Here is a 15863-nt window from a genome sequence, read left to right on the forward strand (position 1 = left end):
AACGAATTAAGATATATAAATGAGGATAAAATAATGGCAAGGGCAGAAACAGCAGAGGAAAGAAAGAAGAAGACGAAAGGAAAGTGAAAGAGATATAAATAAAAATTGATTGATTGATTTATTTTACTTCGCTTCTTGTGCCACTTTTGGCTAATTTGCGAAGATGGGGATGAGTGATGATATGATGAAATTGATGAACACTCACAAACAACCATGCCCGGGCTGGGATTCGAACCCAGCGTCGTAGCGCCACGGGGGCCGGCTAGAAATAAAGAGAAAGTTGTGAAAAGGACAGAAATAGCGGAAGAAAGAAAGAAAAAGACGAAAGAAACAGAGAAAGAAAGAAAAGTATTCGCACATGTTGGAGAAAGCTTGGTCCAAGTTTCCGCATCAAATGCTTGTCACCTTTCTGTTCTGACTCGTCGCTTAATATATATATATATATTATACATCATGGTGCAAACCTTTTTGTGATTTCAAGCCGTCTTCCCAGCACGCTCTCACTCTCCGGTGAATGATAACAACAATCGAATTTAACACTGCGAGGATTCAAGGCCATTCACACGTCGCTCGGCTCTACTAACCTCCATTGTTACTGACGTGTAACAGACTCACCTATAGGAACGTGAGTGTTCTTCATCGATCACATGCAGTGCCACCTTTTGGTCGTTTTTGACACTTTAACAGTTCTGTGCAGCTACTTATTTTTTTAGCGTATAATACGCAACTCGCAGGGTTTTTACGCCATCGGTTTTCTTACACAGGACCGCAGCGAGGGTCAGGCTAGGGGGGGGGCTGAAGCCTCGGATTCCATTTATTTATTTATTATTATTGATATTTAAATAAGACAACAAAGTTAGAATGTGCGACGGAGAAATTTATGCTTGGCAAGGGGAGAAGTAAAAAACATACAGGGTGTTACTAGACCTTTGCTTTGATCCCATTGAAGTGATTCCTAGATACTTTCTTTGGGAAGGAGGAGAAGGGGAGGGAAGTCATCACGTGAGAATATATGCCACTATTCAACTCGGTACATGACATTCCCTGTTCGACCACGAAAACATATCTATCATAAATCCTTTTGATTTAAGGCTTGCTCTGTGTATAAATATAAATTTTACATTATGCTTACTTAATGCTTACGTAATAGTAAGTTTTTAAAGATGTTATTCAGACACTAAGACATAACTGAAATATTCTTAAGTGTGCTAAACTTTTTTCTAAAATCAAAAAGACAAATCATTATTATGAACATAACCAATAATATTTTTAATGAGATCTTCTGATTTCTCATTTCAAAATGTGTATGATTTTAATACAATGGCATAAGAAAAAAATATCGAAAGAGGCCAGCGCTTGAGGTGGAAAATGTTAGCTGGAGGGGGAGGGGGGGGGTTGGTCGATCTTGGGGTTTAGCTGCTCCTATGGTTTAACATGGTGACTTTGAGAGATGCTTTGCAAAAATTTTGCTATCTAAGGGGATACCACAACCCTCACTTCGAGCATTGAAGGAGGCACATGAAATGTGTGCGCTTCGTAGTGTGAGTGGAGGGGGTACGGGCGCCAAACAATCCTGCCTAGGACTCCCAAAGATAAGGAGCTAGACAGTGAAACTGTAATATAGGGTGATTCAAAAGTCCGGTCCCATAGATAACTCCGTTACTAAAGTGCACATAGCGAAAAATGGTAAGAGGGTAAAGTTGTTGGAAATGTGTGGGTTTCAATATAAAGTGATTGAATTTCCAACGGAGCGTGTACCGTTGAGGCTGTACACTGGTACGAGCTTCAGTGATAGCCGAAAATGCAATGTGTTGCCATGTGTTTCGTCCACAATATCGCACTGTACTGGATAAATTAAGAATTGACCACGAAAATTACAAGAAAAGTAGATCTTCAATTCAACCTTTTCACCGTATTAAAAAAAAAGAAGAAAAAACTTTCTTGAACCTGATGGAAGCAACGTACACAAAGTGTCAGTTTCACTAGTTCTCCCATTAATAGAAAGTGTCTATGTTTGAAAATACTCTGATGGCATCTTCTCTTTCACCTGTTACGTTAGAACAGAAGAATTTCGCAAACTAATGCCCTGCATTTCGTAATCGTTTGCAATGGTTAAAACGTTCTGTCAAGTGGTTGGTTTTAAAATGATGCTGCAACATTGCGATAAGCCACCGACTTGATTTGCTTTCGTAGAGCGGAAATGCTACGAATAACATCGTCGAAGATTTGTGTTTTCTAAAGTTTCGTCATTGTCACGAAGAGTGAAACATTTCTCGCTTTGTCAGCAAGTAATTAGCACAGTATACATTTAATGGCGAGGAACTTACCCAATGTCCACTACACGTTTCGCAGAAAGTCGAACCAAATCGAAGCGTAATGCAACGGATCTCTTTCACGTGCCATGATTCCGAGAGATGTCGCTAGCGAAGCATAACAAGTGAAAGATAGAAAGCGTGAATCGTACATTGCTGGGCAGGTTCGAAAATTCATTATAATAACATAGCGCTTCTTGTAAGTCAACCTCAGATGATGTGATGGAATACATCACAAATATGCAAGTTGTAAAAAGTGGCGACCTTCCCCACAAAATATATTTAAAACAACTAGAACGAAAATCACCTAGGCCAGTGATGCCAACTTATATGGGCTTGTGGGGCTCGAGCCCACCCAATAATTTTCCTGTTATTCTATTTTTAGAAAAAAGTCCCCGCGCTTAAGAAATCAAAATGTTTTATCATTATACACATAAAGAATTCTCACAACTCAATTACTGACTGAGTGTTATCAAAATATTTAATAATTTGTTACATTTCCAGTATGATACTTTTCAATGTCCTATATTATTTACACTATCCGTTGTCACATCGTTTTAAGGAATGTAAGTTAGGACAAAAATAGGCAGGCAATAATCACTGAAAAAACGATCTAGGTTGTCAACAAAAGTAATTATCTGTGAAATAGACACGAACTGCGAACTAAAAAAAATCGCCAGTATGAAATTCATGTATCACTCTCAGAAATGGCATGTAACGGTTTTTAAATGTAATACCTAAAATTTCCAGCCAAAGAACAAAAACAGAAGGCATTTTAGGACAATTCCTCATTTTTCAAGTTATAACCTTGACGGCGGCTTCTTGTGATGGCAACACACGTTAAAAGTATCGATCGCTACTAATCTCATATTTATAACAATACTAATATCATAAGAGAAACTCGACAGAATAATCTGCCGCCAAAAATATTACTATAACATGCATGCTTTCAGTCTTCCAGGATTTACGATACACATTCTTTCAGTATATATATCTACTATTCACATTAAAGAGTTAAAATTAAATGGTGAAATATTATTAGCAAGTTAATCACAATACAAATTTCTCAGTTTTTGTAGGAATAAATTAATATTAGTCAAATTGTGTCAAAATGTGTCATCTATTTTTACTTTTCTTGCCGTTTTTTAAATCAAAAAATTAAGATTACCTTATGGTGCCATCTACGTTCTTAAAATGTGTTTAAGCAGATGATCATGTGAGGGCATTTTGCTGACAATGTCTATGTATAGTGCTGCTCTGGGGTCAGGGGTGCTCATAGGGGGATTCATGACGCACCTGCGTCATGGGAATTTTTTTGGGGGGACAAAATTTTATAGTTTAGCTACCAATTCTATATACAGGGTGACTGGTAATTAGATGTATTCCCTGAATGGGGTTAAAGTAGAGACAATTTGCAATAAATTTGACCATATGATACCCCGTCGGAAAGTTAGTAGTTTTCGAGATAATCGAATTTCTATTGTTTTTTTTTTAAAATGACAACTTTCCACATAAAAAGATGAATTGAGAAAAAACTGCTCATTGTATGGAACTTATTTCAGCGTTTTCTGATAGCTAACAAATAAATGGTTCGTTGAAAAACAAAGTTTTTCCCAAATAACAATCACATGTAAGTAACGGGTGGGTCTAAACTTACAAGTGATGATAAAAAAATGCACTCTTAGTTCACTTGGCAACGTATTAATAACAAAAATGGTATGACACGAAGCGTACAAATTACTTAAATTACTTCCTTGTGTCATCTGCTATCCAACAAGGTACAAATGTTGCTAACATTCACATTTGTGTACAAGAAATAATACTTCATTCATCTTCATGTGAATGGAATCAATGAACAAAACAATTAAAGAACATTACACGTCTTGCTCAAAGTGGGCACCTCCGTTACGAATGCAGCCACGCAGGTTTTTACGGACATTTGGTCTCTTAACTCGTGATGTGATGGTGTCCTTGATGTGTTGACCAGCTGTTAAGATCCTCTCCCTGAGCTCTTCTTGCGACTATATCGATGTCTTGTCATGTGGCTCCAAATGTAAAAGTCGCAAAGCGTCAATTCGGGGGATCGAGCCGGCCAGGGAATCGGGCCGCCTCGGCCAATCAATTTCTTTGGGTAATTTTCATCCAGCCACTGTCGCACGCCCAGGCAGAAGTATGGATGGGCGTGATCAACAATAATTTGATCCAGCCATTTTTCCTGCCCCAAATCTTAAATGGCATCACTTATAAACATTTTTTGAGGAACGGGATGGCAATGTTGTTGGAGGAAGTGCCTCTAGCTACAAGACGTGACATGATTTATCAGCATAATGACTGCCCAGCTCGATCCCCTGGAAGAAAAAAATTAATAATCTCACTTTCACTGGTAGACAATCGGTAGCGATGCGTAAAGATGAAAAGTCGGTGACCGTGGTGTATGATATAATCCACAGCATGACGCACAATCGACTGGAATTTCCGCTTGAAAACAATATAGGGGACTTTAAAGGCAAATGATCCGGTGATGTCAGACAATAACACTTAGCACCGAAAAGAACAAGTTAAGAAAACGCGTAAAAGAACGGAACACCAGTAAGAAAGTTCACCGGTTGTCGTGGAGCATATAGCCCCATACAAGGTTTACAATAACAACTCACGCTAGAAGTCTCCTTCAACTAACGTTATTTATAATCTTACCGAAGGTGGACGGTTTCATCTCAAGGAATGAGTGAAGGATATTCTTTCAGTGGGATAAAAAAGAAAGAAAACCGAACGAATATTCAACCCAAATATTCAAATATATTCGATAACTATGTTTCAGCAGGATTTTACAGTGCTAAAATAGTTGTAAAGCAAAAGTATAGCACTACATGATGCAGTGGGATCTATGAGTATTACCGTGCAAATTGTCAATCATCATGTTCGTGCACTTTATTTGACCCAATAAGGGATTAAAGAATTAAAAGAAAACTCAAAACAAGCTGTTGACAACTTCTGCAACAGCATACATAAAAATCCATCGCTTAAAAACACATATGATTTAGGAAAAATTAATGAAAATAGTCATGGACAATTTGCACGGTAATACTCATGAATCCCACTGTATCAGTGGCGTGGCGTGGGATTTTTAAAAGTGTTACCGGTTATCAGTAGGACATTTAAGGGAGGAGCCGTAAGACTTGGTCGCCTCCCCACCTCATCCCTCCCCCCCCCAATGTCTTCCAAGTAGTTCATATAATATTAATCTGGCACGTCTGCAATTCAATTCTAGATTTTGGTAAAGTTATTAATCAGGAAAAAAAATGTTGACATAAGGACTGAAGTGAAATCGTAAACATTGGTTGTTGACACAATAATACGTAATTTGATACTTACACAAACATCGAAGGCTACTTATAGAGCAGATCAATCCGACGACTCTTCTTTGAAAATAGTTATATGAGGCTGTGGTCCCAGGTTCGAATCCTTGCTTGGGCATGGACGTTTGTGATGTCTATTCATCAATTTCATCATATCATCACTCATCCCCATCTTCGGAAATTAGCCAAAAGTGGCACAAGCGAAGCAAAATCAATCAAATCAAATCAAAAAAGTTCTATGATGCTGTCATAAAGTGAAGTTTTTCATTTGAATTTGAATTTTTGGGTGCGTCATGGTCATGGTCCATGTTATCCACACCTGAATTCCACACTTTTTTTTCACCCGAAAATAGAGTACATTGCTAACAAAAGAGTTTCGACAACTGCGCACATCCACATAACCACGGATAGACGTTATACCACGAAACATTGAAATGTCGGTCATATCCAGCAGACGACTTGGTTTTTAAATCGTTCAAAATAGGCTTTGGCCTCCCTTTCGCCACAATTTCACTTTTTTCTGCAAAAGAACGAACCAAAAGATTGCTTCAAAATATCTTCTATCGCACAATTACACACACTGTTCAGATAGGATGAACCCGCCACCTCGGAACTCGGAGCAAGCTTCATTAATCAATTGACAATGCCCGAAAACAACATAAAGACGAAAGACACCAGTCACAAAACTCGCACTGCACAGTCCCTCCCGCAAACCGTTGTTTACTTTTATAACACGTGAAGCACCCTCCTTGCCCCCTCCCCTCTCAGCATCGGCGCTTCCCAATATTTCCTTCGGAACCTGCAAGAAGTCCAGTTCTACTACTGTTGCCATCTTAGTTCTTTTGAAACCACATTTGCCCAAATGGCGAAACTTTTCGATTCAAATAAGACGTATGTAGAGTAGATGTAGTCTTCATCTGTTTCCTAACTACTCCCACTCCCATGTTTCGCTAAATCCACTGACATCTCATTTCTGACACCACTACTATTTCGTACATTTTACGTCCTTTGCTTCCTTTAAGACTTTCGCTTTATAGGATAATCGTGACGATGAGGATGCATGGTGAATTATTGAAATAAAATTATTATTTCTTTGTGTATGTAATTATTAATTTTTATAATTATGTAAGTAAAATAATAACAACAAACATTTAAATAACCATTTCTTGCTGAGGATTCGAACCTACGACACCTGACACTTCAGAGCGTACTAAGATAACAATCGGGAAATTATGCTTGTAAGTAATGTTTTCACCCAAAAACATCGCTTCAATCCGAAATTATCGCATTCCTGCGACAACGTATGTCAATCTCAATCGGCCCTTTCAACAATTATCGCAAATTCCTGTAACCGAAATAATATTATATGTGTGAAATATAGAATTTTAGGTTGACATTTTTAGAAGGACAGCTGACCCCTTGATCATACCCATCCCTCTCCTCTCCTTCTCGCCAATGATGTCGAAGGACAAAGGGGACTTTCGTAATCGCTGATATTTAGAGTAAATACAAAATATCACTTGGGAGTTTGCTTTCCCCCCAGTGTGATTTGATTTTTTTAAATCTTGATTTGGCGATTTAAGTCCACTCATGCACAGTAATGTTAATCGGGACAGTTTAAAGTGGGATCCGAACCACTTGTGCCTCCACCGGGTATCGAACCTGGGATCCTTTGATTACAAGGCGGTGACGATACCACTGCACCATCGTTCCCCAGTGTGACTGGACACCTTCACAGTAAGATAGACCCGATTAGGCGACTTAGCTCTTTTCTGTCAATTGAATACGGCAACACTGATCTGTATCCGGTAAGTATCACCGGCAACTGCAGCGGCTAAACAGTCATGCCAATAACCCGCCTCCTCCTCCCACCGTAACAGTCTTTGCCGCGACGGAAAGTCTTCCTTGAGTGGGCTCAGGGCCCTTTCCTCATGTTGCCTGAGGAGGGTACCGGATCAATCCTCCTCTTCGCTTTTTCCGGTGTCAGAAAAAATGTCAGTCTGCAATGTTTACTTTACGACAATATTTCCAGTTTATGTACGTAATAATATTTTAAGACAGGTTCTTCAATTCTTTATATTTTGGTGTTACCTGCGGTAACAGCGGCTACATGCACGCCACGCCTCTGCACTGTATGTACATTAGTAACAAGAATTTACATGTAAAACTTATCTGGCACAATATCATACATGTTCATTTATAAGAGAGACAACAAATTAAACTTGCTACACTCCGTCGGCAGTTCGCAGTTATTCTAGGCTGATTCTTCAAATTTCAGATTCCTTGCTTTTTCTCTTGTGCTAACCACAGATATCACTACGAGCAGATGTTGCAATATCGTGTTCAGAATGATTGCCAATATGGCCGCCGCATGGAGGATCGTGACCATCAACGGCATCGCCGCCGTCGTGAAAGAGAGAGAAGGCAAACGGTGCGCGCTAAAATTTCAACGTTTCTTTCCTCTTTTTTTTAAATACAAGTATCAATTTCGTCGAATTTTCAACCCTGAGCAAGCGAAGCGAACGCTATTAATTTTTTGGGCAACAAAGCAAGCAAGATAAGTTGTACAGTGGGATCCATGAGTATTACCGTGCAAATTGTCCATGACTATTTTCATTAATTTTTTTTCTTGCATCCTATGTGTTTTTAAGCGATGGATTTTTATTTATGTTGGTGCAGAAGTTGTCAACAGCTTGTTTTGAGTTTTCTTTTAATTCTTGAAGCTCTTATTGGGTCAAATAAAGTGCACGAACATGGTGATGGACAATTTGCACGATAATACTCATGGATCCCACTGTACATAACACGGGGCATTTGGACACAAGCAAAAAAAAAAAAAAGGGAACATTTTCGTTCGCGATTTGAGCAAACAAATGACTGTTCACTTTAGTTCGCGAGTTGCCCGCGATCTTTCGCTTCTTTGTAGGACTATATGTTTTCTCTCTGTAAAGCTTATATTCATTCAGTAGATTAATTTACTGTTCTTTCACTTTCAGAGTTATAAAGGGTTCATTAGAATAGCGTCGTTAGCGGGTAACAGTACACGTTCCACCCAATAATATGGAAAAATGTTTTATGTAGAAGATATTGTTGTATTATACAGCATGTAACCTCCAATAATTCCAAAGGCAACAACGCTTCTGGCACAGAAGCACAGTCGTACGCAATGGGGCTACATCCCCTCCAGAAATTTTGAGAAAAACAAAATTTTGAAATGAAAGCAGTGAAAAACTCGGGGAAAAACAAAAGTTGTAGCTGAAAACGCCCCTTAAAATGGCCCCCAATTATAATTTTTGTCTTTGAACAACTTTTAAAACGAAGGTTAAAAATGGTAATTATGATATTTTTTTGTCTACCCGCCACCAGAACGCAGCTGTGTAATATCCACCTTTATATTTCCAACCCCCCCCCTTCCGAAATGAAATCTTGCGTACGCCAGTGCAGAGTAGGTAAACGGTTTCATATCAAGGAATGAGTAAAGGTAGTGGATATTCTTTTACAGAACTTATTATTATAACTTATCTTAAAGATTTAAGTTGCACCTTGACTAGACATATTGTAGTACATATTCTTCAAATGTATGCCCTTACAATACTGTTCTCATCTCAGTGGATTCTTCCCGTGTGTAAACATTAACATGAAAACCACACGCAGATCTGAGCTTATATTAAAACTGCTGAAACACCATAATCGACTGCTACTAAAACAGAATTTTGCTTCCTTTGCAGGTTGGCAGCAATGGAAAAAATATGGTTCTGCAGCTAGTGCTGCCCCAACCCAACAGGGACCCATCACCATATGGACGGGATCCCAGCCGACCATCGTCACCCTTCTCCAACCACGTGAATGCACCAGAGTTCAAGATAGGAGGAGACTCTTTACAGAGCACCCTCAGTAAGTATCCACTACTACTGGCAACAAAAAAGAACGAAAGTCTCTCTAACTAACTAACTCTCTAGCCTTCTTAAACCCGAAGTTTATGTCTGCAGCAACACAAGCTTTCCATCTGTACCTGTCCTAGGCAAAATCAATCCAATCTTCTCCATCCATACAGATTTCCTTTAGGTCCATCTCAACGTTATCCCTCCATCTTCCTCTTGGCCTTCCTACAGGTCTCTTACCATCAGGTTTCCCCATAAGAATCCTGTAAACTCTTCTTTCCTCTCCCATTCGTGCCACATGTCCTGCGCACCTAAGTCTTCTTGATTTAATTATTCTAATAATATCTGGACAGGGATACAAATTCTGCAGTTCTAGGTCTCTCTGTAACATATTCAGTAACTATGCTTTAGTATGATTTCACAGTTCTGATATAGCTGTAAAACAAAAGTATAGCACTACATCATGTACATTTGTACATATAAATTTCCATATGTAAAACTTGCCTTGCAACAAGATCATACATGTTCATCTATGAGCAGTGTAGTATTTAAGAAATTTCCAGTGTGGTGGAAATTCTACTGACTGTCTAAGGACAGCATGAGATAATAGCTTTATGCCTAATAACATTTCCCCCATGGATAAAATTTATCGAGCAGGGGGGGGACATAAGTACCCAGAGGGGGGAAATCCCCCATCCCCCCTACAAATACCACCCTGTCTATGAGAGACAAAACAACTTAAATTACATTATATTTTAAACAGCATTAAAGAAATGAGATAAGTAAATAAAGCATACACAAATAAATATCATCAATTACAGTGAACCTCGTTTGCACCAGTACACAAAATTTATTACTTATTTTAAATAGTTTCTCTATCAAACAATTTATACTGTTTAAATTATCTATCAGAGTTTTTTTTTACCAGTCCACGGTCATGGTTAGAGTTAACTGAAATGAAATTTTTTTGTCTGCAGTTTTAGATGTATTTAGAAACCTTCTAATCTTCGATGAGAGAATGTTCTGCATACAAATCGTCCATTGAGAATGTAAATGTCCAATTTTTCATTTTTTTTTCAGGAGAGTCCTTTAAAGTTTGACATGATATATTTATTGGACCTTTGTCATCATTGTGCTGAAAGTTTGTACCATTGCAAAGGCTGATATATTGAAGCCTCTCTAAAATAAGTAGTTGTTTGGTTACGTATTTATGCTGTAATTAATTATTGAAATTTCAGATATAACAATAACACGCAACACCAGCTATGATTTGAGAGTGCCAGTGTTCTATCTACGAGATATAACACTGCATTCTGGAAAGAGATGAAACAATTTCATTATAAATTTGTCATTTGGTAGCAAAGTAAAATAAATCATTCATATTTTGGGAAATCAATCAACTACTTTGAATCCACTATTATTCAAAATTCTTGCCTGTTAACAACATAAGTAAGAACCGAAGACCACTACCATTGTTAAGCAGCTCCCAGAAGTGACTGAGGTTAGAATTCAAGTGGTTTATCTAATACTCGGATGGCGCTTGTAGTTGGTTGAGGAAATCGTCCTAACGTTTCATTGGCTGTTGAAGTTTGCACTCTCATGACTGTTTCCAAATTCTGCAAATGGATCAAAAAAAGACTAAATATATCAATATTAGTTGTATGTATGCATCAGACGATTTGCAGAGGTGAAACAATTACATCCTAAATAGACCATAGCCAAAATATCTCGATTTGTTTACAATTTGAAGATAGAACATTTGCATTCTCAATGGACGAAATACTTCTTCTTTTGCTCATGCAACCATACCGAAGTGTTCGATTTAACAATTGCAACATATAACAATTTGAAAGTATCCAGTTTATTAAAATGGTTCCTATTACAAAAACATCAAAGCTAATAATTGCTTAGCTTTTATACGTGTTCATTTATGTGCACTTCAAATAGTCATAACAATAATGAAGCGTCATGTGTAATTTTTATTCCGACTAAGTTTTTGTCACTGACAGAACGAATTCTGTATAAGGGCAATTCAATTCTGCATTCGGAACTTAAAGGTCCGTTCGTAAACATCAATTGATTATGCAAATATGCTTGCATCCACTTTCACTTTTGATATCAAACATATTCCTCCCTGTACGAAGTATTTCGAGGACATCAGCACTGCACATCTCGATCCAACGACTACGCTAACTGAACCATGATAATTCCGTTCGAAAAACGTGTCGGCATTTCTCACAACCGCCAGTTCACACAATACGGGATGAACAACCCAAGGAACAACCAACATAGCTGTGAATAACAGGAATCGAGTGTCCTTGAGATCTCAACAGGCTCTTTTCGTAACGACTGCACGATTGCAGCGCCGCTCATCGGTCCTTAATGTAGAATTTCTTGTTCACGTCTTATAACAATGTAATGCCTGGCTGGCTGCGGAGGGATTACAAACATGCCACAGTTTCGAGTCCTGGGTGTTGTTTGTGATCATCGCGATTAGCTTAAAGACGCAGAAAGAGGCGTAAAATAAACAAAATTCATACACTAACATGTTCGCATCATCGTCCTTCTATAGAAACTATTTTTGAGAAGCAATGAAGTATTTAAAACACGTAGTAGCTACTTGACCTCCGATGCTTTTAAGCATGTCAAAACTGCTCGACTTTTGGAATTTCAAAGCCTGTTTATCACCTAACAGTAATTATTCCATCAAAACTTTCTTATACGCAAGGCCTGCGTAGATACTTTTGCTTACATTGACATCATGAGTAGAAGTGATATCAGCACTACAGTCTCAAATATGTCCTTTCGGCACTTCTCCGCACTCGCTTGAAATACTACGTTAAAATTGAGTCATACATTTGCCACTGCAATGCTGGAGCTTCCCGATGGCGTAGTGGTAACGTCGGCGCCTTGTAATCAAGGTGTCCCGAGTTTGATCACCGATGGAGACACAGTCGTTCGGATCACACAGTAAACAGTAGCTGCAGTTCCGATTAGCCTATATGTACATAAAGTGAACTTAGCGCCAACAAAAGCAGCAACTGGAATGCTGAAATAATGTTGAGATACATGACCTGACATTGCATGTAAGAAGAAAAGGACTTCCTGCACCTGCCTTGTTATAAGATGGCATTGGTTTGACAACACATCCCGGACCAGCATACACTTTCCTCACACCATCCTTCCTGCCTTCGGAAACGGAGAAAACACTCCAATCTCCTGACTTGGGGAATGAACTAGCCTTGCTTTCTTATCTGGCTTGCAAGTGGAACCGAATTCGACAATTTCTCATGGTACCCCTCTATTATGATGTGAACGGACTGTAACATTCCCAGGGCAGTCCAGCCTTCAACTAAAGAGAAAGGCACCATTGGGGAACAATCTTGCTGAGACAACTACGAACAAAATCATATCGGAGAAACGATTGTAGTTCCATCTACATTTCTCGCCTTCCAAATGTTCATTCTTAACGTAATGCAGTAGGCTTTGTCCGTCAACATTTAAAGAACATTCGGCCAGCAGCAACTTCTGAATTCGAAAGGAATAAATGCCACTGATCGTACTGGTACAGTCACGGACAGTTCTGGGTTGTAATGATTCCATTGATAGTTAATGGGATTGTTACAATCCGTGTCCGTTCCTGTACTAGTTGTTTCACACAGGGGATAAAATCTAATCGACGTCTCTCCTCTCAGGCTCGTCTACCTGCAGAAGTGCTCTCCCCATTCACATGGCCATATTAAGATTGAATTAAATTGATTCAAATCTTTAAGAATGCCGATATGTAATCCTGGTGGATCAGAACACACGATTTGAATCTTACTACATTCGGGTTCTGGTAAAACTTGGATTATTACTGGCCGAAAGTACTTAAAACTTTTCAACAGAAGAGTGCTTTTATTCTCTGTCCACATGAACGAACTAAATGTAAACAAAAACAAAGAAATCCTATTGGCTGTTCGAATCGCTGATGCGCAGGAATCTTGCGCGTAGGAATATAGTACATGTGATAAAGCATTATCTCTTAATTGAGTTCTGGGGCCTTATAATATGAGCCGTACAGCTATGATCAATATTTACATGGACAAAATAACGCCAGAAATAGCATGTAGGAAAGGAACTACTTCTCAGAGGTAACGTTGTTTTCTTTATATTAAGTTCGTTCTTACAGTGAACGAAGAATAGGTAGATTGCTTCAAAAACACTGCGCAGGTATCGTTAGTGACACGCTCATGAAGGCATTGACTTGAAAGGTTACTGTGAAAGCAGCGTTTAAGAATCTTGTTATCGGTTTGGCGAGTACGCGTTTGTCCTCCAATCATAGAGCAGAACAACAACGCTCTGCAGCCATGTTGTAACTTTCAAATTGTATAGCCAAGGTTTATCGAGTGGATGATCCAAAACTCGGTGGTAGTTGGACATTCTGTATCTATTTATAACACTGTGTTTAGAATTGTAGTGAAGAAATCGCATGCTATATTTTCAATTTGAGCAGTAAATAAGCACAAACATTGTGATATTTGGTTTATCTTCATTCTGCTTCCGTGTTGTGCGCCTGCGCTCCAGAGAGCCATGGGTGACACCTAGTGGTGGGAATGAAACAACAACTATGCTCTTCCGGAGCAACTCAATTCGGACACCCCAAAACGGTACGAGAAAAAACGTGACGGCGTGCTTGTGGATTCGGACACGGGCATAATTAACCAAACATTCTCACCACGATTGGTCATTAGCTACAACGTTACGCGTGAATCGCAATGAGTTGTAAGATTTCCGACCGATTCGCCAACAATCGGATTTCATCTCCACCCAAATCAGAAGTGAAAAGCAAATATCCATCAGCTAACGAGGGTTAGGCAAGATTTGAAAAGAGTGTTACCTCATTTTTTTTTTTATTTCGTACTAGCCTACCGGATTTCACACTTTCTCTTTTTTTTATGCATTTCCCACTGCACTGCAACAAAAAGCAACTGCACAACTGCTGGAGGAAAGGAAGGGGGGTGCATTTCTATCCACAAAGAAAAACCTCCTTTCTTGCCTGTCATACGTTCCAAAAAATCATGTTTTCCCCTGTATTTTTAATGTCCAGACAATAATTTTATTGTTCTTGCTGCAAAATTACAAGGCACTGGTCATACAGCTCAACTAGCATGAGAAAGACACCGGAAAACTCGCGAACAAAAGTGGACAGTCATTTGTTTTCCCATCTCGCTTCCCCTTTACTCATGCCTTTGTGCTCTGTGTTGCACATTTACCGCACTCGAATATATTCCTTCCCGATGGCGCAGTGGCAACGATATCCACTTGTAATCAAGGGGTCCCAGGTTCTATAGTCGGAGGCCGACAGGAGGACAAAGGGTCAAGACAGGTAGGTCAACGGAGACTGGACCTACAGTTTAAAACGATGATCTGAAACACTGAAATATGGAACTGCAACAACAAATCGGACTGAGTACCTCAAATTAAGGTCTTTAATTTCTTTCACGGCGTGTTTAAAACTGAATCTATTGTCTCGGCTAAAGTCCAGGTGATATATTATACAGTTCACAGAGACAAAATATTCGTTTGGAATAAACTAAAAGTAGTTTAACTGGTAACCAAACATTTGTTAAAATGCTTTTTTTTATGTGTATAAATCGCGCACATTTTCTCAGGGTTATAAATAGTATCATTAAACATAATGTTAATAATAAGTGATTTTAAACAAATTGAAAAAAATCTACAATAATTACGATAATATAGATTACAATATAAAATACAGGTAGCAAAATAATATTCATTTGATGATGCCTTGAGCAAGTAATCACAATACAAATATCAAATAGTCAAACAATATAGAGAAAGGGGTAGTGGGACTTAATAAGGAAGGGCAAAGACAAACAACACACAGGTACAAGTAAATGAAAAATTATTCAAATGGTAGAATGCAAGAATCAGGGATAGTTAACAACAGATTAATATAGAAACCGGGTTTATTGAAACGTGATTTGCAAGAATCATATTCTTTTTTTAATCGAAATATTTCAAAGATCGGTGATTAGCGGGTTCAAATAAAATCGACTGCAGCATGGAACTAACAGAGGTAAGAAATGTGTTTTTGTCACCACGGACAACCGTGTCTGGTATTGGCAGGGGCGGTGCCAGGGGTTTCTTGCGCACCCCTAAATTTTCTTCCGCACCCCCCTGCGTTCAACTGAAAACGTTAACCCTTAGAGTGTCATATTATGTCATGTCGTCATATCGAACGTCCAATGTTAGGTACTGAAGTAAGACCGTAATTATTGTATGTATCAGGCAAGCACTGAAAGAGATGC

At 38.7% G+C, this 15863-nt stretch overlaps 1 protein-coding gene across 3 annotated transcripts in view; it reads left to right on the plus strand.

Annotated features, from left to right (window-relative positions):
- Positions 1-15863, plus strand: part of LOC145997321 (proton channel OtopLc-like) — a 228506-nt gene that overhangs the window by 120800 nt on the left and 91843 nt on the right. For all 3 annotated transcript variants that reach the window (XM_083134232.1, XM_083134233.1, XM_083134234.1), the window contains one exon: positions 9397-9562. In XM_083134232.1, the coding sequence (XP_082990358.1) occupies positions 9397-9562 (166 nt within the window). The remainder of the gene's footprint in view (positions 1-9396; positions 9563-15863) is intronic.

Source organism: Lepisma saccharinum, chromosome 13 (assembly GCF_977018435.1).
Source record: "Lepisma saccharinum chromosome 13, izLepSacc3.1, whole genome shotgun sequence".
Lineage (NCBI taxonomy): Eukaryota > Metazoa > Arthropoda > Insecta > Zygentoma > Lepismatidae > Lepisma > Lepisma saccharinum.